Raw genomic sequence first — 25,511 nt, forward strand, 5'->3', positions numbered from 1 at the left:
AACCCTGCTTAGCATTCAGATGTCCATATGAACAAAGGCACAGATGCCTCAACAGGCCTTATCTGCTGCTAAAACTATTTTTTATTCTTTTTTTTTTTTTCTAGTTTATATATGCACCAGAACAGTGGATTGCAGGTTTGGAATCAAGTGCATTTGAACTTGTTCTTTCAAACTGTCTGTAGTTGTCAGGAAAACACTATAACAGCCCAAAGAAGCCTTTTTTCACCTGTTGATGACCGCTCTGTGTATGAATAAAACTATCCATCATGAAGGAACTGCCCGAGCCCCGCTTTTGCCTCTGATACGGAGAACAGACAAGATGACAGCACGACAGGCAAAATGTTGGTGACATTCATTATCATGTTAACATAATGGGCGATATATTGCGTCACCAAAAATGATTGAAGTCATGTACATATATTGTGCGATAAGTCAATATATTGATTATTGCGACAGGCCTAAGCATTAATAACTGCATGTCCATCAACAAACCAACAAATTATTTTACTTGTACTAATTTATTTACCAAATATTTTTTTAATATATTGCGGTGAACACGTGGAAACTGTATCAATAACAGTGCATGTATGCAATGTATACATTAGCCGAGCTCTAGCGTGAATGACTGATGTGAATGACTGATGTAACATAAACGTTGGTAAAACAAATCTTGCTCCATGCTTAATCTTTCCTCAAAGTAGTGAGAATGACAGACAATCTGCATTAATAGACACAGTTATAGGTAATAGTGGCCCACAAACTGATTAGCAAAAGTATTTCAGTAAGACAGTAATAACGTGAGTTAGCCAGTTAGCAGGAGACCTACTCAATATAAAACTCAAAACTAAGTATTTTGAACACCATCTTTCAAGAGCAAGCGGTTTGTGAATCCTGCATTGAACTCCGAGATTTGAGAAGCAGTCGTCAGTGAAATAAAGGGAACACAGCAAAAGTTTAGGATTATACTGCTGCGATGTCATGTAAAGATTCATTTTAACCACTGATTCTTCACATGCTCATCCTTGGGCAGTGGAAAAAACTGACTTTACCTTCACATTGTAGAGCACAGCTTCTTCTCGTTAGTTATCGATCGCACTAACATGAAGCATGATTATTATAAAGGTTTCTTAAATGACAAAACACATTCACTTACATGTATTTAAGAATAAAAATATCAGCCAAGGACTGACTGACATAACGCAACCAATCACAGTTCGTTATTTGTCCGCGTCATGTTTAGTGTGAAAATGTAAAGTCATTGTCCATACAATAACAGATCGGCGTACATCAATAAATTATTGATTCAAGAACATTGTGCAAGTTTACTGCAACAATAAAGCCGTGAACCTCACGTACTTTTGAAAATCCAGCATTCAGTTGATCCTGATGAGCGCTCATTGTCACAGTTGTAAACATGATGGCGTTCTTCTTCCATGAGGGGTTTCGTGTCACGACATTTAAGGTGATGCGTTCTAAAATAACGCTCACCTTGTCCAGGACATGCAATAAGTCAGGAGAGGTGTCATATTTGGCCAGAGAAGGCAAAAAATGTGAAAAGAAAGTTTGTAGCATACCAAGAATTAGGGGTGTGCCGGTTTCAGAATTGGTGATGACGGTTATGACGTGAGTCAAATGTGACGGTTCATAACATAACCGTCGTCAGGGGGGCGTTGCGACGTTCGTCTGTTATAGGACAACTTAGTTTGAATAAACGAGCAGACACTGATTAGCTATTTGATCGCCTAAATTAAAAAAAATAAAGTTAATATTTGTGTAGTGTTCAATGTTGTTATCGATAGAGATACGCGGATGGGGTATTATTTAATCCGCAACCGCATCACAAAACTCATCATCCGCACCAACGTTTTTTGACCAAATTTCAAAGCCGCACCCGCCCGCCATCCGCTGATTGTTTTGCGGTCTATGGACGATGCAATGCTCTGCTGATGTGAGCCGCCATACAAGAAAGCCCTTGTCTGTTCTAGAAAGGATGCAGCAAAGATATTTAATGCTAATGTATGAGGCATAGGCCTACGCTGAGTTTCATTCATTTACGATGAAATGCGCTCTAGTTCACAATGCAATGCAAGTGAACGCGGCGCACCGGCGCCTCCATGTCACGGTTATTATATTGTCATTTGCTTTTTATTTAATACATGCAATTGGTTGATGAAACATTTATTAAAATTAAGATACAACTTGTACAAAACGAAATTCGCTTTAAAGAAAGGCTTTTAACAATGCAATGCAAGTGAACGCGGCGCGCTGGGGCCTCAATGTCTCGGTTATTATATTGTCTACTATATTTGCTTTTTATTTATGAAATACATGCAATTGGTTGATGAAACATTTATTAAAATTAATATACAATTTATACAAAACTAAATTCGCTTTAAAGAAAGGCTTTCTACAAAGAAATACTTAATGAAGTGGTAAAAATCATGTCTGACGATTTACAAAACAAAACTTGCGTTGGTACTTGGCAAAGAAAGAATCAAATACAGTTGGAAACGACGTAGACCATTAATGACACAGACTGTTAACAATTGTTTTTATTTAGTGTTTAAACATTCTCTATGATAAAAAATGTTTGCAAAAAATATTTTAATAACACGGTTTTGGCGGTTATAGAAATCTAATGACGGTGTTCAACTATACCCAGATAGCATGTATAATCGGCCCGAGCTCGGCTGCCCCGCGGCGCCTGCGGCTCAGACTCGGCATCGGCGTGTGTTAACCGGGCCGATTGTGGCCCGCAGCTCGCTCTGGCACATGCATTTTTTTACGGCTGTAAAGCACTGGGCCGATTCATGTTCACCGTAACTGGTCGGCTCTGCTGTATGATCTGGACCACTTCTGGAAATGACTCGGTTTAGGTTAAATCAAGGATGGTTTTAATGTAGCAATAATTAACATAAAAATTATTTTAAAATTGACGTAAACTCCTGACTGTATCTTAGGATGTTATACTCGTCGAATGTCGTGACTTCCAAAACAAAATATCTGCGGTAAATAATAATAATAATAGTGTCATTTTGCACAGAGCATTCTTTAATATTTATAACCATAGCAAAAATATTTAGTTATCATGAAGATCATACGTGTATTTTAAACATTATATATATGGGATGGGTAGCCTACATGCACAACGTCTTGTTAGCAACATTGAGTCTAAAATTCATTTTACTGGCTATTTCAAATGTTTACCAACAGTGACGGTTAAACTCTGGGCGCTCGGCTCAGATGCGTTTACCAGTATGAAGCCAATTTCAACAGTTGCTGCAGCAAGCGTCAGCACTGAGTGACGTGTGCACAACTTTCGGTGAGATAAAACTCAACGCCTGACTTAAAATCATCCCCTTTCGATCCTGCGCCATTACGGTGAACTTGAGGTAAGTCTTGTGTTCAATTTCCTTAAAAAGCATCAACATTTCAACAATAAATTCTTATTTGAGTAAAGTAACGTTAGTGCAAGTGGGGGTAATATGAAAGCTACTTTTATGGCGCGAACGAAGCTAACATTGACTAGCTGCGCTGTTTTTGCGCTAGCAGCTCATATTTTCGTTCTGCTAGCTTGGCAAAGAATTAGTCGCTAGGCTAGACACCGTTTGTATTGAATGAAATTTACGTGAATAATATTTACGAGCACAGTCTGTGATCTGTGGAAGTGGAACAAATGTTAGCTGGCTTAAGGCCAATTCATACCGCACAGACGAACGCCAACAAACACGTTTTGTCAAAGTATGTGGACATTTTGATCCTGTAAGAAAATATTTATTTTACTTATGTAAATAGAGGAATGATGTGGGACTTTGGTCTGCTGAAAGCTGGGTCATGTCTGTTGCTGAGTGAGATTGGGACTCTTATTATGGAAAAGAACTGAGGACTCTTATAACGGCAGAGGAGCAGCTGCGCCGGTGACTTCACAGTTGCTGGGGATTATGATTACGTTTGCTCCTGTTTTTACAGGTATGATACAACAACTTAATATGCACAGGAGTCCTGTAATTCCGATGTATATGTTCATACTGCAAATATTTTGTGTATTAATGTTCTGGGTTGTGAAGATCTATGTGCAGACCGTCCGCCATTTTGTGAACGCTGTGACATGACGTCGTGAAATGCATTTAATGGCCTTTTGCACAGGGGCCTGTAACAGATGCACTCTCTAGACATTTAACAAAATATAAAACGAGAAGAAAGTCGTGTCTGAAAGCTGCAATCTTTTACTTGTATTGCTAAAATGAATGGATATCTCGTGTTTTTCCTTGGGTGCTCGAGTTTGTCGGTGTCTGTTGGGGCAGTGTGAACATGACACTTATTTTTCATAACATTCTGAATACAACGGCCAACTTTTGGTGACTTTTTTTTTGTTGGTGTTTGCTGGCGTTTGTCTGCGGTGTGAATTGGCCTCTAGTTGTACTTTTATGGCGCAAACTGAAATCGCACTTTATAGCTAACATCAACATTACCTTTGGCTAAATATGGTCTGTACAGGCAGGTTTGATAAGTTTATTAGCTAACGTTACCTTCATTAGGGCTGGGCAATATGGCTGAAAACTGTATCATGATATAAGCGTTTCATATCTATCGATAATTATTGATATTTTTATTTATTTAAAATAAGGACTAGGGGCTCGTTCTTCGTATGTCGCTAACTCAGTTAGCAGGATTTGATTGTTGGCGATTTGGCATGATCTTGGATCGTTTGGTTCTTCGAAGCTCATCCTGGACTTGCTGTCATAGCAACAGATGCGCAAGCTCAAACCTGCTCGGGAGCAGGCTTATTTCATGTAAACAGGATTAGATCGCGGCTTCATAAGCGGAGCTGATACGGGAAGTCCAGCGCAGCGCGATAGTGCACTTTCTGAGATGTGTTTTTTTTTCTCGTGACTAGTGAGATTGTCGTTTACATTATTAAATTTTTGGAAACGCACATTTATTTTCGACTTGTCGGAGTCTGGCTTTAAATACAGCACAAACTGTTTGCATTGCCCTAAGATTATTTGCGAGTGGCTCTTTCCTTTACACTATTGGAGATGCGGAGAACTTGATGGAAAGGGCTGTCTGTCGTGTCATTTGGAGTTTACCTGGCGCTTTTAGGTTTAAAAAAACAGTTTTTTTTTTTTTTTGGCATTTCCAAGCCACTTAAGACCCAATGTTGTAAAGCAGTTTTTTTTAAAGCAATTTTTTTTTAGGCTATCATCATTTTTTATGAAGATCATAAAAACTAAGGTACCATAGACTATAGGCTGCCATCAAGGCCTCAATGAAGGGGATTATGTGAACAGAAAGGGGGTTCACAATGTAAATGTGCAGCCCAGTTACAATTGGGATTCTTAATATTCCAGATTAATAATATTATATCAAATAAAAAAAAGGCAGTTGACTAAAATCTTCCATAATCACAAATGTGAAAGCAAAAAGGTCAGTATCTGTGCATGACTTTTTCAGAGATTCACATTCCTGCACATTATTTGAAAGTGGTAAGAAAAGTTCCACAATTAAATATGAAGCTCACTGTATTACATACACTTAAGCTGATACTAACAGAACTGCATTTTTTCATAGGTAATTATGACATGTTCCATTCCCTGACCCAAACCAGTTACAATGCAGCTCTAGCCAGGACAAGGGCACACAATAAAAATGAACTTCAGCTAACTAAAGGGAAGATTTCAGTGTCTGAAAAGTCTGAGGGTTGCACACCTGACAGGGCCTGTGACATTGTTGCATGTGCCATATTACACAACATTGCCAAAAAAAAAAAAAAAAACATTAAATGTTTAATAAAAGACAAATATGCTTAGTTCCTTGAGTTTTATTTCAATTGTTCTTTGTAAATAAAAGCCAGTGGTCAAGTGCCTGCAACAAGAGATATTAGACACATGCCTCATGCAACAAATAAAAAGGAAAAGTTGGCTATATACTGCCCACCTGTAGGCCGATGTCTCCTCTGTCTGTGCAGACTCTTCTGTAGGCCTTTCTGTAGATGTGGAATCCTGCAACTTATATTGCAGCCACAAAGCATACAAAATGAAGTAAAGTTATTTATGCACTTGCAGGTTGGCTAGTTCCTCCATATGACAGTTATCTGAGAGGGTTTATTCATTGTCCAGTGCAATGGAAACAAATGGACATTACAAGGTCTTATACTTTCTTTCCTTTGGAAAGTTAGAAAATGTCCACTTACTGCACATATTTCAGCCACCACTTTCTTGGGAACAGATACAAGTGTTTGTGTATTATGTAAAAGTGCACAAAAGAGGAAAACACAATGTCATTACAACGAACTACATTCGGGAAAATGTGATCAATAACTCATGGCAAAATATTTTTACATTAATAGTTTATCAGTTTTCACTTTCACAAGTCAAAGCAATTCATCATTACTTTTAATGCGGCCTTCATTTAATGCAGCAATATTTGTACAATTATTTTACAGTGTAGGCTACTAAGATCTTTTCTTTTTTTCAGCCTTTTTCTTGGTTGCTTTTATAAACAGACAACCATTTATTTAACAGTGCCTTTTATAGAAGAGAAGAGACTATAATATAACTAAAAATTACCATTAGGCTGTGTAGAATATTTTTGTACTTCACTTTTATTTGTTCCCATGTTCTAGTGTGGTGAATCTGACATTACAATGAACAAAGTAGCCTAATTATGCAATTATTAAAATACAAAAAAGGCTAATAAGTGATAAAAACATCTAACATGGCCACTTCTAACAGATTTAAATTGTCTGCTACTTTTTGCCAGCCCTCTCTCCTGGCTTTTGCAGACTTTGTGTTCCCTGGCGTTTTGATTAAACATTAAAATTCCGAATAAACTTCGACAATTAGTTCTTGCTCTGCTGAGGAGAAAAACTGTGCGCACTCTTTGGCCACGCTGAGCAGCCAATAGCAGCGTTGCTGATCAATGTTTCTACTATCGATACATATCCCCTTTTAAGCCAGCGCATGAACGCGCAGTTATCTCAGATAACTCAATCCAGTGATACTAATCATAAACAACAGGTGTGTTCGAAGAACCGAGTTAGCCAGATCATGATTAGCACGATGATATCATCTTGGATGTGTCATTTGATCTCGGATGTAATAAGCAACGTACGAAGAACGAGCCCCTGGAGAAAAATATAGTTACTTTATGACAGTATATTTACATTTAACATTTTTATTTAAACTTAACCTTCCTCTGATTATAATCCCCTCAGTTATAAAGGCAGAAATGTCAACACAACCATGGAAAACAACACCATGGAAGACACAAAAAACAGGTCTTCTACAGGTAGGAATTCTACAAAGTGATCTCTCTCGGTTTACTCTGACATATCTACGTACAATGTTTTGCTACTAATCTGTTATGCCTGCTTTTTCTTGTGTCTTACAGCAATTGCTAAGGAGATCCTCATCCAGCTTGATTCTATCAGAGAGCAGCAGTTGCTCATCCTGATGCAGCTCCTACAAATCTCCAGCAGTTCCAGACTTCACGCCAGACCCAACACATTTTGGGCTCCCACTTTCAACTATTGAGGAGCTACAATGTTTGGAGGAGACATTAAAGAATCCAGAGGAGAAGAAGAATTTGGTGAGTTAAATTATGCATTAGTCAGATCATTCCTAAAAGTCAGTTCCCACTCTCACTCATGCTATATTCCTTAAATAACTAACGAGTTACATGTCTTTGTTTCAGACTGTTCTCCTTGGAATGGTCGGAGGCATGACTCTTAAAGACACTGTGGGGCGGGTCCTGAAAAGAGCAATGAACACTTCGCTGGCGAGACTCATTAAAAGTGTGGTTCTGAGTGAGTGTCAGTGCTGGATAACTGCACTGTGGTGACATCCCAGGGCTCTACAGTGCGAAATGTTTATTTTTTTACTGGGTGTGACAGTGACAAAGTATTTAGGAGCACCAGTGCGACTGACCTGATCAGGTTCTATGGGTGCACCCTCCATTGAAACTAGGGCTGTAACGATTCCTTGATTAAAGTCGAGTACTCGATTTAAAAATATCCTCAATTGCAATTTACCCGTGTTGAGTAACCGGCAAAATACTGGAAGTGGCGCATTCCATAGACGAGAATCCATGAACCACATTATTACACCGTTTCTAAGGCTACGCGATCTATTTAAAACCATTTACAATCATAATATACCATAGTGCTATCATGAAATCACAAAGGCTGTGATTTAGTTAAGAATGCTCCGGCATCGCCTTATAATGGGTAGGTTAATTTGTCATTGATCATAAGGTGCTCCTAAATTTTTGACTGTGCTCCTAAACTTTGAAAAAGAAATGTAAGTGTAGAGCCCTGCATCCAAATTAAGTTTTGGTGGTTGCTGAGTAACATCACGTGGTCATGCTGCCCTCTTCTATCTTGTGTTTTTCTCAGATCCAGTCCGCCGGAATGCCCTGACCAAAGAATTTACAGAAGAGGAAACAGAGCTGCTCATCACCAGGTGGCTGTGGCTAGCCTCTGATAGGGATGGTGGCCGAAGCCAGAGGGCGAACAGGCAGACAACGTAGACAACTCAAAAACGCGGTGGGCCAGAATTAAATGATTCAAAGTTAAAAATGTTGATATTGGAAAATGGTATTTGAACTCCTTGATTCTACATTAATGCTGTGATATTATTTCTATTCTATTCAAATCTGTTATTAATAAGTGTGTGTGCATAGACAACTCAAACGCGGTGGGCCAGAATTAAATGTTTTAAAGTTAAAAATGTTGATATTGGAAAATGGTATTTGAACTCCTTGATTCTACATTAATGCTGTGATATTTATTCTATTCTTTTCAATTCAAATCTGTTATTAATAAGTGTGTGTGCGTAGACAACTCAAAAATGCAGTGGGCCAGAATTAAATGTTTCAAAGTTAAAAATGTTGATATTGGAAAGTGGTATTTGAACTCCTTGATTCTACATTAATGCTGTGATATTATTTCTATTCTATTCAAATCTGTTATTAAAAAGTGTGTGTGTTTATCCTATTTTTGTAGTGTGGACCAATAAAAAATGCATTAAACATGAAACCTGTCTTCCTTGTGCTGTTTTACTTTCTGTTTATCTTTCATAAATAACGGCTGCTAAGCAATTTTAGTATTAACCTGACATGAATGGAAATCAATAAAGTTCAAATAAGCCCAAATAAGGAACGGGATTGGAGGCGAGCTTACGTCCTCTCACTCGGGGTTCCGCAATCGGGCCGCGTTAAAACCGAGCGCTCGGCCGAGTGTCTTTAGCCTTAATCAGGCCGCGTTAAAACCGAGCGCTCGCAGAGCAATCGGACCTAGATTCATGCCGAGGATTGGCCGAGTGTTTTAGCCTTAATCGGGCCGCTTTCGGCCCGCACAATTTTTGCTAGCTGGGATAACCTTCGGTCTCACGGTCATATACTAACCGTCACACCCCTACCAAGAATACAGACTACTTTGCTGTTATTAGTTCTGTAGTGTTATTTAGTGTTAAATTATTGTATTTGGGTTCGGTGGCTTAGGTTTTATTGTGAATTTGTTATGCAAATTTGTTGTGCTTTGTATTTAGACTACTTATATTTATATATTTACTCTAAAATTGTAATATATTAAATTAAGATTTTTTTTTTTCTTTTTAAATAAAAAAACGTTCTTTAAATGTCATTCACCGTCGTTTTGAGGCGCTCTCTTTTTTTTTTTTAAGTATTGGTTCAGGCACCGGTACCGTTTTAAAAGTATCATTTTGGCACCGGTGTCGAAAAAAAAAAAAAAAAAACGATACCCAACCCAATTTGTGCATACGCAAGCTTGGTGAATGAGACTGATTTATCTCAATCACACCAGCAAATGTACGACAGAACGGCTGAAAAAGAAAAGAATAAAGGCCCAGTCAAAGTCCAGGCCTGAATGCAAGTTTTTTAAAGAGACTGAAAAGATGATGCAGTGCCAACTATATTGGATCAGACAGCAATGTCGCAACACACAAGTGTGAGTAACAATGTTTAACCATGTGTCACTTGCTTTGTCTGTTACAGATCGTTTGATACAACCCCAATATCAAAAAAGTTGGGAATTCGGATGTTGCGATACATAATGTGGACGTCAATCATGTGGCAGAGTAAAAAAAAAACGATCTACTGCCATGAATTATTACTTCTACTTTCACTTTGTTAATTTGGTGACGTAAATGGAGGCGTGCATAAATTAATTAGAGACTCAAATTTAAGGGCGAGGCTCACGCACCTGAGGAAGGACGCCACAATAGTATGTAGTTCTCAGGAGCGGGTTTGAAGAGTGGGAAAAGTCTGAGTTGCCGTGAGGAATGGGGAGTTCGTGTTCCTGTCGCTTGACGCTTTCAGACTGACGTTTTCAACGAGTTCGTGAGGCCGCAAAGCAAGCAACTTCACATACAGTTTACCTTCAGCAGTCCGTATTGGAAAGCGCGGCTGGAAAAGAGGATCATCTCCGTGTCCACGGGTTCCCAGACACTCTTCAGAGACCTTGCGGTCTGCTACTTTTGATGGGTCAGTGCTAAAGCCATTCTCATTCTCCCACACAAACTACAACCCACGCTCTTCTAAAGACGCACGTCGTCCGGAAGTACACACGCACTCACTGACACACCCACTGACCATACAAAGCCACACATATGGTGTGTTTGTTTGACTAAGATTATTTTTGTGGTTGAATTTCTTGTATCATTTTTCTCTACTACAAACTGAACTGCTGATGTACTAAGCCTGTGTGCATGGACCAATTTGGTTATTATGGACTTTGAGAAATCTGCACAAGTTCGCAGTTGGTAGATGTCCACGACGTGTTTGTGGAAAAAATTTAAAAAACGTAGTGGGGGATAAAATTGTTATTATTTTGTTGTATTGTTATTTTATTTTTATTTTTGTTGACCATTTGAAAAGATAAACAATTGGAGTTGAAGTTGTTGCTGTTGTGGGGTTTTTTTTCCTTTCAAAATTGAATAGCTCATTAACTTGTGACTCTGAAAATGTTTTTTTTTTTCTCATTAAAGAGATTAGGGGAAGAAAACTCCAGCCTATTGTCACTTTTGTGATTTCTATATGTAACAGGTGGTTGTGTTAAGCTATCGTGGGTTTATTTTGACAGGCCTATTCCTGTCTGGCGCCCGAGCAATATTGTTAAAAGTATTATTGGGGCCCACCACCATTACAATCATTTTAGATCATTCCAATTGGATACACAAATAATCAGATTTGGACTGACAGTGTGAACGTAAACTTAGAGAGGCAGAGTGTCTCAGAAGTAAAGATGGACAGAGGTTCAACAATCTGCAAAAAAACTGTGTTCAATTGTGGAACAGTACTGAGTATTTATAGCCTACAATAGTGCCGCAGTCAAACTGAATATATATGATTTGCTGTTCTATCCTTTGCTTCAGCATTTATGAGGTTAATGCAGGGAATTCCTGGATACGGAAGAAAGCACATAGTGAACGCTGCTTTAGTTATTGTTTTGATCGAAGTATTTGCTGTAATACTGAATAAAAGCTTCAGCGAGCGACGTTTTGTCATCAGTGAGACATTACATCACGTTTCATTTTATTTAAAACACAACTAATGACAAATGACAATATATCTGTTTTTCACTTTATCGAAAAGGATCGACGATAGTTTGCAAATAATGGTAAATTCATTCATAATTATGTTTACACTAAATTATTACATATAAAGCATATGTAATACGCATAAATGTTTCACAATGTTGGCTAATATTTCAACTATGTAACGAGATATTATTCAACATCGGAAGTTTTCAAAATAATTCCACAGGTGTAGCCTAATGGCGGTCAACGTTAAAAATTATTTTAATATGCAAAACTTTTTCCTGTAAATCCGTTTATTTTTGATAGGCGGCATTCCAAAAGTGTTTGGAAGAGAGGTTCCAAAACAGGAAAGAAAATAGCTTATTGATAAGTAAGGGTTAATGCCCGACGAGGTGTCCATTGTCAGGTAGCCTATTAATGGACGACGGCGAGGCGTGAACCGTCCGACGCGCAGCGGAGGTCCATTGATACCTGACAATGGACACCTCGAAGGGCATTAACCCGCTTATACCATGGTCACTTGCCAAATAACACATTTTTAAAACATTAGTTTATATTTGAATTAGTTTTACAATCGAAAGCTAAAGTTTTTACAAACAATAACTTGGTTTCCCTGGTTACACTTGACGGTTTATTTACTAGGTGTCCTCTATCACTTTTTAATGGACACCCTGCAGCCAATCAGAATCGAGTATTCACCCAGACCATGGTATAACATTAATTATTGATAACATTATAAGCAGACCTCAGAAAAGAAGAACCTATCATATTGGAGAAAAATTATGTAATGAATCATGTCACCTTTGCCATGCTCCTATTTTATAAAAACTGTTGTATTCTTGTTGCTGGTGGGATTCTCTCTGAAATTTGTCTGAGGTCCTCCAGCCGTGATTAAAGCATATTCGAAGGCATTGTCTGGAGTCTTTAGTTATTGCTGCACAGCAGGATAGTGGAACACTAGAGACCTTATTCCCAAACACTAAGGGACTTTCGCACCGGAGGAACCCTTTCATAGCACTTAATTTTTAGTCCATCTCGGCAAAACGGACTTCAGGGTAGGAGATGGACTAAAAATAAACTCACAAAACGTATTAAAACGTATTCTGGAAGATGAATTCTTCAAACAGTGGTAGAAGAGGATGTGGTGCTGGTCCTTCAAGAGTCACTCTCAATCTGTCTGTCTATAAAGCCTATTAAAAAACAGTCTTCATGTATTTAACAACACTTCAGCTTGTGATTCTTATTAAGAGTGGGTCATTTTTAGGATTCTTAACCTAAACCAAGTCTCTGAGACCCTGACACCTTGCTCTTCTGGAGACTCCAGGTAGGTTGCAGTTCTGGAAAATGGTGGCGCTGAAGACTAAAGGGTTCCCGATGGTTTCACACTTAATTCTTCACCTTAATTCTTCATGCTTTTGCAGTTAACATGTGTTTTTTCTTCTCCACCTGTTTTTGTCTGACCCTGCTGACCCAATGAGCATTTCACTGTCCAATGGTCATGCCTTAACTGTAATCTCTAGAATTGCATTAGTTTTGCATTCTTCTCATGGGGATTTAATAATTTTTGACTTTTCAGTCTTTGTTAAATCTCATTTTTGGCTTATTTTATCTGTAAAAGAAAACTTGCCTAATAATTCTGCACACCTGAAAATAAGACATTTTTCATTTCCAGCCTTCATGAACAATTATATATCACTTATACATGATTAAATAGAAAATTAATAGTAGTTATTAAGTTTAATATGGTTTGGAATTGGCAAAATGTTCCTGGAAATAAAATATGATCAGAAAATCAACGTGCCTAATAATTCTGCACACACTGTATAATGTAGGCTACGTAATATATTATGTGCAAAAAGGTGGTTAAAATCACATTACATTCTAACATTACAATCTAAAAATGTTTATTTTTAAATTGACTAAAGGCTAAACTAAAAATGAAAAATAAAAACAAAAGCACAAACTAATTATATTAGCCTGCATTTGATTACCCCATTATATTGGTCACTTTCATAAAAATATACTTGTAGGTTTAAAATTCCACAAATGGCACATTTATTGTCTCCAACAACAAATATTTTAGCAATATGTATATTTTAGTCAAAATTATTGCGCTACTATTCTATTGTGCTCCGTCTGTTTCACAGCAGCTTCAAGCTTGAATTTTAGCGTAGATTCACTTGCAGAAGGCTCGTCCTCTCCTGACAGTGAAATGGACATATTTGTTTGACTTTTTAACATTTACAGATGGAGAATATACCTGTGAAATGTAAGTTAAGCACTGAGGAAAGCACCACATCTCAAATGCATTAAACAGCGCAAGTATTTATCTGTCAGTCAGCAACAGTATCTGTCACAGCATCTGACAGGGCAAGCTGCTTTAAACTTAACTATATCTTACCAGTTATTTTGAAGCCCTTGATATAAGCTTGTGTCATGTTTAGGACAAATTGTACTATGTACTTTCACTGCAGCAGCTCACACTGCGTCCTCCGCTATTTTTCAGATGTGCTCGTATCAAACTACTGTATTGATATGAACGGTATTGCCTTTCATCCATATCGTTCCAAAAAAATGTATCGATATATCTTACAAACTCGATATACAGCCCAGCCCTACTAGTTCCTAGAACTAAATTCCTGTTAGGGGTGTGCCATATCATACCGTCCACGATAATACCGGTATAAATTTTTACATGATAAAAAAGTGTCATATCGCGATATCACTGATATAGCGATGCAATGACGTATGGCGCATTACGTTCCTTAGCACGCACAATAACAACACCTGTCTGAGCGCGAGAGCAGCAAGTCAGCCTCCAATGACGATTTAGTACCTAAAAAGGAGCTACTTCAATAGTATTTTAATAATTCCCGCAGGTCTACCACTTATAATGCGGGAAATTCCCCCGCAAATATTGATTTTACCAACCGCGTGAGTTTTCAGCGGTGCCGCGTCTTCTCTCTCTCTCGCTTTCAAAATGGGTTGCACAAGTCAAGCGTCGATACCACACTCTTGTGTTTAGCAGTCAGGACATGACGGAATTGTCTTTTGTCACTTGCATCGTAACTAAAGTTTATCATTTTCACTTCTTTTTAAGTCTTATCAGTTTAAACATTTGCGATTTTAAACTATTCAGTACTCTCGCGCGCTCTCTGAGAGATGTTTACTCTGCGTGCATACAGTAAAGCCGCCTCACAAACAGCTCGCGAGTAACAAAAGTTCCATTTCGCGGATTATATTGCTTTAACAGGGGAAAAAACACGCAAAATTGTGTAAAAATTCCGGTCATGGTTAGTATATTCGTAAACAGTCGGTTATGTCTGAAATAAACATAAAACGTGCGTGACAGTGTGACAGACAGTATAACAGTAATGGATCCGGGCACTAGCTCTAAAAGTGACAGCAGCCATATGTGTCTGTCATTAATGTTGTCGTCAAAACAACAAAAGATAGCTTTCATTGTAAGGAATCAGAATTAGCCTAATAGCCTTTAATTTAATTTAGTCAGGACTAGTGTTATTTTACATTTGATTACCTTATTCAGTTTCTGTAGTATTTCTGAATAGTGTTAGACCTACCCAAAAACGTTTCTCTTTATTTGTATCTTTATTATTTTGTATATGTTTTGTCATGATTCTGCCTTCCTGTCTGATTTTCCCTGGTCTTGAGGCAGGATCATGACAGGCCCATGTTTTATGTGCAAGCACATGGCCATTTGTTTGGGCCATGTGCTTGTGTTGTCTCGTTCTCTTGCCCCGCCCCCTTGTTATCCTCGTTTAGTCATCATTGCTTTACCCTTGTCACCTGTTTCCCTCATTAGTTTCTCCCTATTTAATCCCCTTGTGTTTGCTGTCCTGTGCTGGTTCATTGTTATTCATTGTGTGAGTATTCCGTGATACTTTACCTGAGTGAAAACCTTCCTGTGAGTATTTGTGAAGAACTCTGCCTTGTAAAGTCCTGATCTTGTTGCTGTTAGTTATTTGTCTAGTCAGCTGTCTAGTCTCAGTCTAGTGTAGTTTGTCTTTGTTTTTGCCCATCAGCCTTGTTTTACCCCATCGTGGGTTTTGTTTTCCCTTTTTTGTCTTAATAAAACCGTGTTAATGTCTGCACACTGTCTGCGTTTGGGTTCTCTCCTGCTTCCAAATAACATGTTTTGCTACTTTTTTCAATTTAATTCAAAGATTGAAATCAAGCTTCCTTGTGTTGTGTAAACTCTGAAATACAAAATTACCCAATTGTAAAAACACAATGAGTGAGCAAACATTTAGGTGAGATAAATGTAATAAAAAAAATTGTCAATTTTTTTTTAATATATCGTCATAAATATCATTATCGCAAATATTCTTGAAATATCGTGATATAATTTTGAGGCTATATCGCCCACCCCTAATTCCTGTAGATTATATTTAATAGTTCGGTGCGAAAGCAAGACGTTGACCGACTCAGCCAACGTAGATTAGGAGATGCGCTAGAGGATAAATACTATTGAACGTTGATCATGAGACCTTTAGGGGCGTCGATTAGGATGAACATGAAATCACGCTTAAACCGATTGGCTTATTGCGATTATTTTTTTAAGCGCAGCTTGTCATTGATTAGCTCTGTGATTAGTAGTAAATGCTGCTCCATCTGAAAGCACTGTGAGTTCAAGTCGCTTATAACGTGAATTTGATAAAGCAACACACGCCAAACATCTTTCCAAACTCGATAAGCATTTATGAACCTATAAATCAATCAAAGCGTTTCAATCTGTTTATTCAACTATAGATAGATGCCCATAGGGATTTCCTGGAATGATGTGCATTATCGTACTCCTGTGGTTGGGCATATTTGGCGTGTGTGTGTGAGAGCGCCCTCTGGTGTTCAGATGGAGCAGCATTTACTACCGATCAGGGGCCGTATTCACAAAGCATTTTATCTTACCACTAGGAGTACTCCTAAATCGCACTAAAAGATTTTAGCTAGGAGTTTTCTCTTAAAAGTTATTCACAACGCCTTTCAGACCTATACTCTTAGTAAAGAAAAATGACAACTCCTAAACTAAGAGTGAGTCTTCGTTGCTATGGATGACGTCATTACTCATGCACGAGCTTGACTGAAGTGACCACCTTGATTGGCTGATGATTGTAACGCGGGAATGATTCCAAACACCTCCCCTACGATGATGAGTGACAGGTGACAGGTCTGAGAATGCGTGCGCTACACAAGTAGTGCGAAGGACGGAAGATGATGAATAACTGAATAAATAGCCTAAATGAATAAAGAGTAAGCCAAAACAAATAGCCTAATTAAACATATGGATTATGAAAATTATGAAAATAGGCAAAATTATTGAATGAATCTGTCACTATATGCCTCTGCCTACGTTTGCAAAGAGAAGAACATTTTAATTTGATTCACAATGATATGTAACAATTAGTTTACATGCAATGAGTAGCCTAGTTTTGGTTGTTGTTGGTGGCGTTATTGCATCCCTAGTTATGCCTACAATGCAGAATTGTTCCCTCGCGATTGGAAACTCCTGTAGCCGCCGCATACGCATTTCAAAACATCGCAGCGTGAAATGCCACAAAAAGCGGTTTGTGAATAGGTCTTAGTAAGTTAGGAGTCCTCTCGACTTCTTTTAAGCTGTCCCAGGCTTAGGTGCTACTTTTAGGGCTAAAATGCTTCGTGAATTACTCTTAGTGAAAAAAATGAGGAGTCCTAAAGTTAGAAGTGACACGCCCATTATTTTTAGGAGTTGCTCCTAAATTCGCCAGTTAGGAGCTACTTTTAGCTATTCTTTGTGAATACGGTCCCAGAGCCCTGCTGCACTGAAAAGCTTTGCATAAAATAATCACAGCCTTTGCCAAATCGTGTGCGGTTTCATGTCGATTGATCATGCAGCCCTACTCTCAAACATTACTTATGATCCACTAGAAGTGTTTGGTGGTGTTTGTGTCTACAGAGACATTGCCCTGTGCCTGTAATATCTTGTTTTCCTCATGACAACAAATAAACAGAAACAGACGTGACTGAATAAGTACGTGTCCTCTTTCTTTTGTGAAATAACGGTAAATACTACTTTATTTCTGTGCAACTAATGTGCAATCTTGACACAAATAAATGTATTATGGTCAATGTATCACTTATTAGTGTAAAACTATGGTAAAACAGCAATGCTTGGGTTTTAAATCTTTATAAACAACAAAAATGCCAACAAACGGTCTTTTTTATCATGTTCGTTTTGCGATCTCGCTAGTTTCAGTGATTTCTTTGATTAGTTTTCTTATAAAACTTCCATTTGTTGGTGAAATGATGGGTTTGTGTGACATTGTTCCAGAGAGGCGTGTTACAGGCGGGAAATTTCACAGAAATGTAATTTTTGGGTAAACTAACCCTTGAAGTCATCTAACTATTAGCGGAATTGTTTATTCATTTACAAAAAAAAAAAAGCTATTTATGCATGATAAACACAATATTTGAAAAAAAAATTATAATAATAATTCTAAATAGCTCATCACTCATCTTCCTGCGGATATCTTGAATTGGTTGGGCTCCATGTGCAACTGATTTGTGTTTACAAACAGTAAATGAATATTTCTGCAGAGTGCACCTTTAGTGTTAAAAAAATTAATTGTGTTATTCTTCCTTATTTTGATGCATGAGATGTCATAATAACCAATGCCCAAAGTAGGATCTTCTCAGACGCTCTTGAAGGCAGTTAGTATTTGTCTGGTCATGTGATCTCAACATGTCTGACCATAGCCACGGTATTTTGAGCAGGGGGGGCTGGGGGGAAATCACGTGATTCACGCGTGGCACAGGTTTTGATAAATACTGAGGTCCCAAAAGTGATCTTGCTAGGGGGGTTGGGGGGCATGCCCCCCCTGAGAAAATTTTGATTTCCCCTATCTACATGTGCATTTTAAGGTTTTTGAAGCCCAAAAAATAATAATTTCAAGCATAACAGATTCTTAAAGACGAGAATCAGTTTAAATGTTACAATGTATGATCCACACTACAAAATGCAGAGTGTTTATGCTTATTGTTGACAAAACAAAATCACATAGGCTATTTGAAACTGGAATAGCCTTAAATGAGAAATGTTTCAAGGATTATTTTGCATGTTACATTTCAATCAAACGCCAATGCAATCCTTCTGTGTCTAGAGGCATATATGAGCATCAAAGGCCAGTTTCCGCAACTTGTTTCTTTCCTAAATGAATCAATGTTTTTGGACTATGCTGACTATGTGAAGCATCGCGCTGGAATTCACGCTCAGCAGTGAATCTGGTGTTTGAGTGCTGAAGCACCTCAGGAGAGAAGGTCGGTTATCGTCACGATGTGAGAATCATTGGATCACAAAATTAGAGTTAATATTAAATGTATATCGATGAATTTAATATAAGCAAATTTTCCATTGTACTATTGTTATTAATAATAATGAAACACAAGCATTTGTTCTTAAATCCAAAGACCTTTCATTTATCTGTTACAACGCGGTTATACCATATCATCATCAGTCTTATTAATTTTGTTTGTTAAAAAAGCCTACTTTTTTTTTCATTAAGAATAATATAGAATCAACATTAAACATTATTTTTGTTACAAAGATCTAACGTCACTGACAAATATATTTTCTTGTAAAATATGCGATATCGGTAACACTATAGTGTTGTCACAAGGTTATTAAATAAACAAATACATAAACACAGATAATATTCCTGTAATATTCCAAAGCACAATCTCCAAACACAACTGCAGACTGCATGGCGACAGCTCATAAAAATCAACCCAAAGACTATGACCTTCAATGACGAGTACGCGCTGTGCCGTCATGAGACAATTGTCGCTTGGGGGGGGGGGGGGGGGGGTGTGGGGGGGCTCAAGGTGTTTGGCTCAAGGTCATGGTGCAAAGGACCCTAGGTTGATTTTACTCCGAACCATCCCTTTAATAAGGATCAAATGACTGATTTCAGCTTTGAGAATGAAACCAACCTGTTTGTTCCACAGTGAACGTTTCTTCTTTTACAATCTTCATGTCTTCACTCTCCTCTTTAATAAACGCCATCTTTATAATAGTGCGTCACGTGGATCTCAGTCGCTTAACCATACGTTTTTATCTGTATTTGGACAATCTGTAATGTTTAAGATGAGAATAATTAACAGACAAAAATAAATCCAAACTAAATCTCTGAGTGTGTCCCACTCAGCTCTAGTTCAGTAGTTCAGTTCACTGGTAAGAGTCAGTCAGAGTGAGAGTTCATGGACTGAACAACAACAACAACAACAACAACAAACTAGCACAACAAATTAATAAAAGAACATACATTTTACAAACACTTTACATCTAGTTTAATATTATTGGATGGTCTGTAGATTATATGTAATAGATTCTACAACATTTGCAGTTGGCTTGTTAAAGTTGTCATTCCACGTTTGTTTTACATTTTTACACTGATTTGACGAGCATCGTCAGCGCGCGGCGATTCGAATCACTGAATCATTGTGCAAAACTCGGATTTTCAAAAAAAGCTCAGTTTCTCCAAACAATAATAACAATTCGTTGTTGCCAAGTAGGCCGTGGGCCAAGTCTGTTTTTCTCCTTTAGTTTTCGATTTGATAGATCTCCTCCAGGGAACTGGTTCATTTTTTATAATTGGCTATATAAATTGTTGTTGAGCACATTACTGCTTGTTTCCAACGTCAATTGTTGCACATTAAAAATATAACGTAGATATAATCTCGCTAGCTAACCACAAAATGTTAGCCGGAGTAAGAACCAATCAAAGCTCGTGTTGTTACCTTGTCAACTTGAGTTGGCCAATCACGTCATTATTTGATCCGGTGCCCGAAGACCCGGATGTGAACTGAAGTCGCGGGCGCGGCGGCCAGTCAGTGGCCAGTTCTCCGTTGGACGTAACTTCTCCGTTTTTTGGCTACAGTGTATGGCTGGCTGCACGGTAGGTAACTGATTAGCACTAGCATTATCCGAAACATTGTAAAAAGTCTGAATGTATGGGTTTGGCATATGTACGGCGTCAAAATAGCTGTACAACTAATGTAAGCAAAGTACTGAATGCTACACACGTGGGTAATGTTAAGCTATTTGTCGTTTTAAATGTAGTATACGACAAGTTGGCTAGCGTTAGCATCTGAAGTAACTTAGTATAGTAGGATCAGCTTTTTGTGTCTTGTGTTTTTAGTGTCAGTTATGTATTGATTCTTTCTGCATATGAGGTATCCAACTGGTAGGAGATGGAAAGCTCTTTTTGGGAGGCTTGGGCCATCTGATGCAGAACGCAACACCCGAACCTTGGATGCAGTGTCATCACTGACTTCCTCTGGCAGCAGTTAAGCTTTATCTACATTGTTAAGGGACACCAGGTAGGGGACAAATAATGTGTTTATCAAAGTTTGTTACTTTTAATCTAGTAATCTCACTGTTTAGATATGGAAGAGTACCATGTAATGTCTTTGTTTCAAATAAAACATTCCTAAAAAAAACAACAATGACTTTTGTTTTCAATTCATTGTCAACCTTACACTATTCACTGTAATCTTATACAAAGTGTTCAAAAATATACATTAATTAAAATCACATTGTGTAATTAAGATTCACTGGTATTGTGAGGTTTATTCAACATACATTTTTACAACTAACAATACACACATACATAGCCTACTTGATGCACCAGCACCAATACACAATTATCTTGATAGAGAATTAATAGAATTGATGGATTTGATTAGGGATGTCCCGATACCACTTTTTCATTTCCGATACCGATGCCACAGCTTTGGCTATTTGCCGATACCGATATCAATCCGATATTTTTATTTTATTCTTGAACTAATACTACTAATAATAAAATATATGGAAGCACTTTGCTCAATTAGCCACATAAAAACATCTCACTCAAATGGAGAACAAATACTTCTCCAGTATACAGACCCTTTCCAAAAAATTAGAATATCATGGAAAAGTTAATTTATTTCCATAATTCCATTCAAAACGTTAAACTTCCATAGATTATAGATTCAGGGCCCACAATTTAAACGATTTCAAGTATTTAGTTGTTTATTTGTACATAATTTGGGCTTCCAGCTCATAAAACCCACGAAAACAGGATTTCAAAAAATTTGAATATTACATGAAATCACACAGTAATTACACAGTAATCCCATGGTCATTGAAGCAGGTTTTGTTTCTTTTGGCAGTGTGGGCAGGTGCAAATCCTGCTGGAAAATGAAGTCAGCATCTCCATAAAGCTTGTCTGCTGAAGGAAGCATGAAGTGCTCTGGAAATGTCCTGGTCACTACCGTCCTGGTCCTGGTAGACGGCTGCGTTGAGTGGACAGCACAGTGGACCAACACCAGCCGATGACATGGCTCCCCAAACCAACACAGACAAGCATCTTGGATTGTGTGCCTCTCCATTCTTCCTCCAGACTCTGGGACCTTGGTTTCCAAATGAGATGCAAAATTTGCTCTCATCAGAAAAGAGGACTTTGGTCCACTGTGCTTTATTAAATCCAGAGTCAACGCAGCCGTCTACCAGGACATGTCCAGAGCACTTCATGCTTCCTTCATTTTCCAGCAGGATTTGCACCTGCCCACACTGCCAAAATAACCAAAACCTGGTTCAATGACCATGGTGTTACTGTGTAATTACTGTGTGATTTCATGTAATATTCTAATTTTTTTAAATCCTGTTTTCGTTGGTATTATGAGCTGGAAGCCCAAATTATGTACAAATAAACAACTAAATACTTGAAATCGTTTAAGTTGTGGGCCCTGAATCTATAATCTATGGAAGTTTAACGTTTTGAATGGAATTATGGAAATAAATAAACTTTTCCATGATATTCTAATTTTTTGGAAAGGGTCTGTATAGTCCACAACAACAGTTGATAATGAAAGACTGCCACCCTTTATTCAAAAGACCTTGAGATATGTTTGGTAATTGTACCTGAATTAATTTAAAATTAATTTGCTATATTTCAATATATTTGTTTCCTTAAAATTTGAATTAACTAACTTTATTCTCATCTGAAAAAATAAATAATTTATTACTGTAAAAAATAATACTACCATTAAAAACACATTTGATTTTCTATTTAAAGCCCATGTTGCAGGTTAACCACCACTGTCGATTAATGGGTACATAAATCACTCAAGATATGTATATCATTTTTAAAATGTCCCAAAAATGGTCTTAAAGACCAGTTTTTTACGTTTTTGGTATTAACGTTTTTTTTTTACGCAATTCGGTGATGACGTCACGTTGGGGAGAAGTGGAGGAAAGGTAGCCTCAGCCTAGTATTATGGTGCGTTCAAGCCATCTCGTATAGATCGTATTTACGAGTTGAACGCAATTGAACAATTGTATAATTGTCGTTTATAATTAATGTATAATGTCGTAAATACTTAATAATTAAATGCATTGTCCGAGGAGAATGAGTGGAGAGTTGGTGAAGTGTCCTGGACTGGTGAGTTGATATCATTTAGTAACGCAGCAATGAGCACTGGAGCTAGTCTACGAGCAGCAGTGCACAATAACGACACATTTTTTTATTTAATTTTTTTACTGTCATTGAATAGCACCAAGTGAAAAATCAACGTTTTCTTTATATCTAGTGGCAGTGATCATGACGTTAGTTCAGATGAGTACCGCTAACCTTTGTCATAGTGTCGTAGTACTGGTAAACTTTGTCTTTGTCATCTAGAAATAGAAGGCATCATGCAAGCTATATGGGTGTTTCTAAGTGTTTATCTCTTCCTCCGGTGAAAATGTTGTTGCAAACGTAGCCGCCGCGTGTCTGTCGCTGTGTTTGGCAGGTGCTTGTGTGGGCGCCGGCGGCGGTGCCGTCCCATGGAAACTGCGTTGGAAAGCTTGTTGTGCTGTAGGGAAGTGAGTGCGTTTTGGTCGCTGGTCGAGCTCACCCCGCGACCAGATGTGACGTGCCTCACTCAGCATCCAGAGTTTTTACACCCAGCACAAACAGTAGTTCACCATTGTCAATCTACCTATATATTTCTATATGTTTATCTATCTAGCTGCTAGCTATCTATGCTAACGTTATGCTATCTGGCTGTCTGCCTATCTCTCTATACTAGCCTATCTATCTATCTATCTATCTATCTATTTATCTGTCTGTCTATCTATGTCTATGTATTTATCTATAATCTGCGCTAACGTTATCTGAATACTCTCTTCTGCTACTCGTCTCTCTAGTCACTCTCAATGCGGGCCGCGGGCTTTGGTAAATTCTCTCCCCAACGTGACGTAATGGCATTGTGGGGGAAAGGAGAATCGTTGCAAACCGCTGTAAGATAGTACATACTTTTTCGTATTATATTCCGCTTTGTGATACCCAACAACATAAAATACAATGGATAACAGTTTAAATGTTTATTACCAACAAGTAAATTGCACAAATTCGATGAAAAAAAAACCCTGCAACACGGCCTTTAATCAATGTAGAATGTGTGACTTAAAAATAAACAGATTAGTGCTCGGTTTGAGGACAAGAAATGAAAACCAATGCAATATGATGAATGTCCAAAAGATGAGATGATTTTTGCTTTTAAACAGCGTGTGTGTGTGTGTGTGTGTGTGTGTGTGTGATTTTGGTTGGGGACAGTTGTAGGTTACAGTTTGACAAAAGCACAATGTTGTGTTTTACAGAAATATAAGTAGGCTAAACACTTTGCAGTTTTAATGATGTCCTGTATAAACAAAATGACGATGTATGTTTATGTTTCCACTGTTCGATCGCGCCCGTGCCTCTCTCTCTGAAACACACACACACACACACACACACACACACACACACACACACACACACACTCCAGCATTGCAATCTTGACATCGCAGCCCGATTAAGTTAAATGCTGCTATGGCTTTTTCAGCTATTAAACTCTCTGCAGTGTTGAGGTTAACCCATTTCTGGGCACACTGAACAAATGATGCCCAACTTGTTTGAGAAAATAAGGTTATTGGGCTTTTTGCCGAAACAACATGTAACGTTAACGTTATACAGCGCTTCTTATTGTCGCATACCGGCTGTCAATCGCGTCGCGTCCCGCTCTGTTGTTATGCGGTCTATGAAAATCAATAAGGTGACAAAAGCCCACCCACAGGTGATTAATAGTCTTCTGACGGTAAGTGCACAATGTATAGTATAGCTTGTGAAGACAAAAAAGTATAAAGCCTATTTTAATAGCAGGATTTCGTTATCAAGAGAGCAACGTTACTAACGGCAGATGGCTCTGCGTTACGGTATCAACTATGCTGGTTGTCAGGGAGACGTGACAGGTTGTCAAGGATACGGGTGATTTGTTTACGTTTTCTGACGCTAAGATTTAGTAGTCCTACAAATTTGCCCGTTTAAAATTTAAGAGTTTAAATCGATATCTTCATCAAATGTGCACACATCAAAGTTGGAAACAATGCTTACACTTATTAAAGATAATATCCAGCAAGATATATCAGTAACCTTTAAATACATTATTTTTGGATATTTTGAGTCTGACCCCAATAAAAAAAAAGCCTGCTTTGTTATTAATTTATTTTATTTTATTGGCAAATTTTACATTCATAAGTGTAAATTCACCAATAACAAACCAATTTTTATTGTTTTTTTGAAAGAATTTAAAATGTACCTTAACACTATTTCATCCTCAGAAAATAAGAAAGCTATTAAAACTATTTCAAATTGTAATGATTTTAATTTGTATACACTAAATGATGTATAAGATGTCTTACCCTCATGATTCTTTTTTTTTCTTCTTCATTTCTCGTTATTTTTATTTGTCTTAGTTATGTTATGATAATTTGTGTTCAGATGACATTGTACATTATTACTATATTTTGTATTGACATTTTTGTAATTCTGATACAAAATTGTATACCATGTTTGTTATCTCTGTATTGTTTGCAAGCATAATAAAAAAAATTAAAAA

The 25,511-nt window shown here is 37.7% G+C and overlaps 1 protein-coding gene and 1 long non-coding RNA gene across 3 annotated transcripts in view; one reads left to right on the top strand and one right to left on the bottom strand.

Annotated features, from left to right (window-relative positions):
• The window catches only part of LOC307157356 (uncharacterized protein), a 268,751-nt gene that overhangs the window by 21,321 nt on the left and 221,919 nt on the right, over nt 1–25,511 (bottom strand). The window contains exon 2 of one of the 2 annotated variants that reach the window (XM_079869247.1): nt 19,542–19,681. The exons of the other annotated variant lie outside the window; for it this stretch is intronic. Within the exon in view, the coding sequence (XP_079725373.1) occupies nt 19,542–19,614 (73 nt within the window). The 5' untranslated portion in view covers nt 19,615–19,681. The remainder of the gene's footprint in view (nt 1–19,541; nt 19,682–25,511) is intronic. 2 annotated transcript variants of the gene reach the window in all.
• Nucleotides 3,367–7,800, top strand: LOC307157439. Its single transcript, XR_013820974.1, has 4 exons — nt 3,367–3,392; nt 7,217–7,290; nt 7,393–7,590; nt 7,696–7,800. It is a non-coding gene; the product is annotated as an uncharacterized lncRNA (long non-coding RNA).

The sequence above is a fragment of the Squalius cephalus genome (genome assembly GCF_949319135.1).
Source record: "Squalius cephalus genome assembly, chromosome: 4".
NCBI classification, from domain to species: Eukaryota; Metazoa; Chordata; class Actinopteri; order Cypriniformes; family Leuciscidae; genus Squalius; species Squalius cephalus.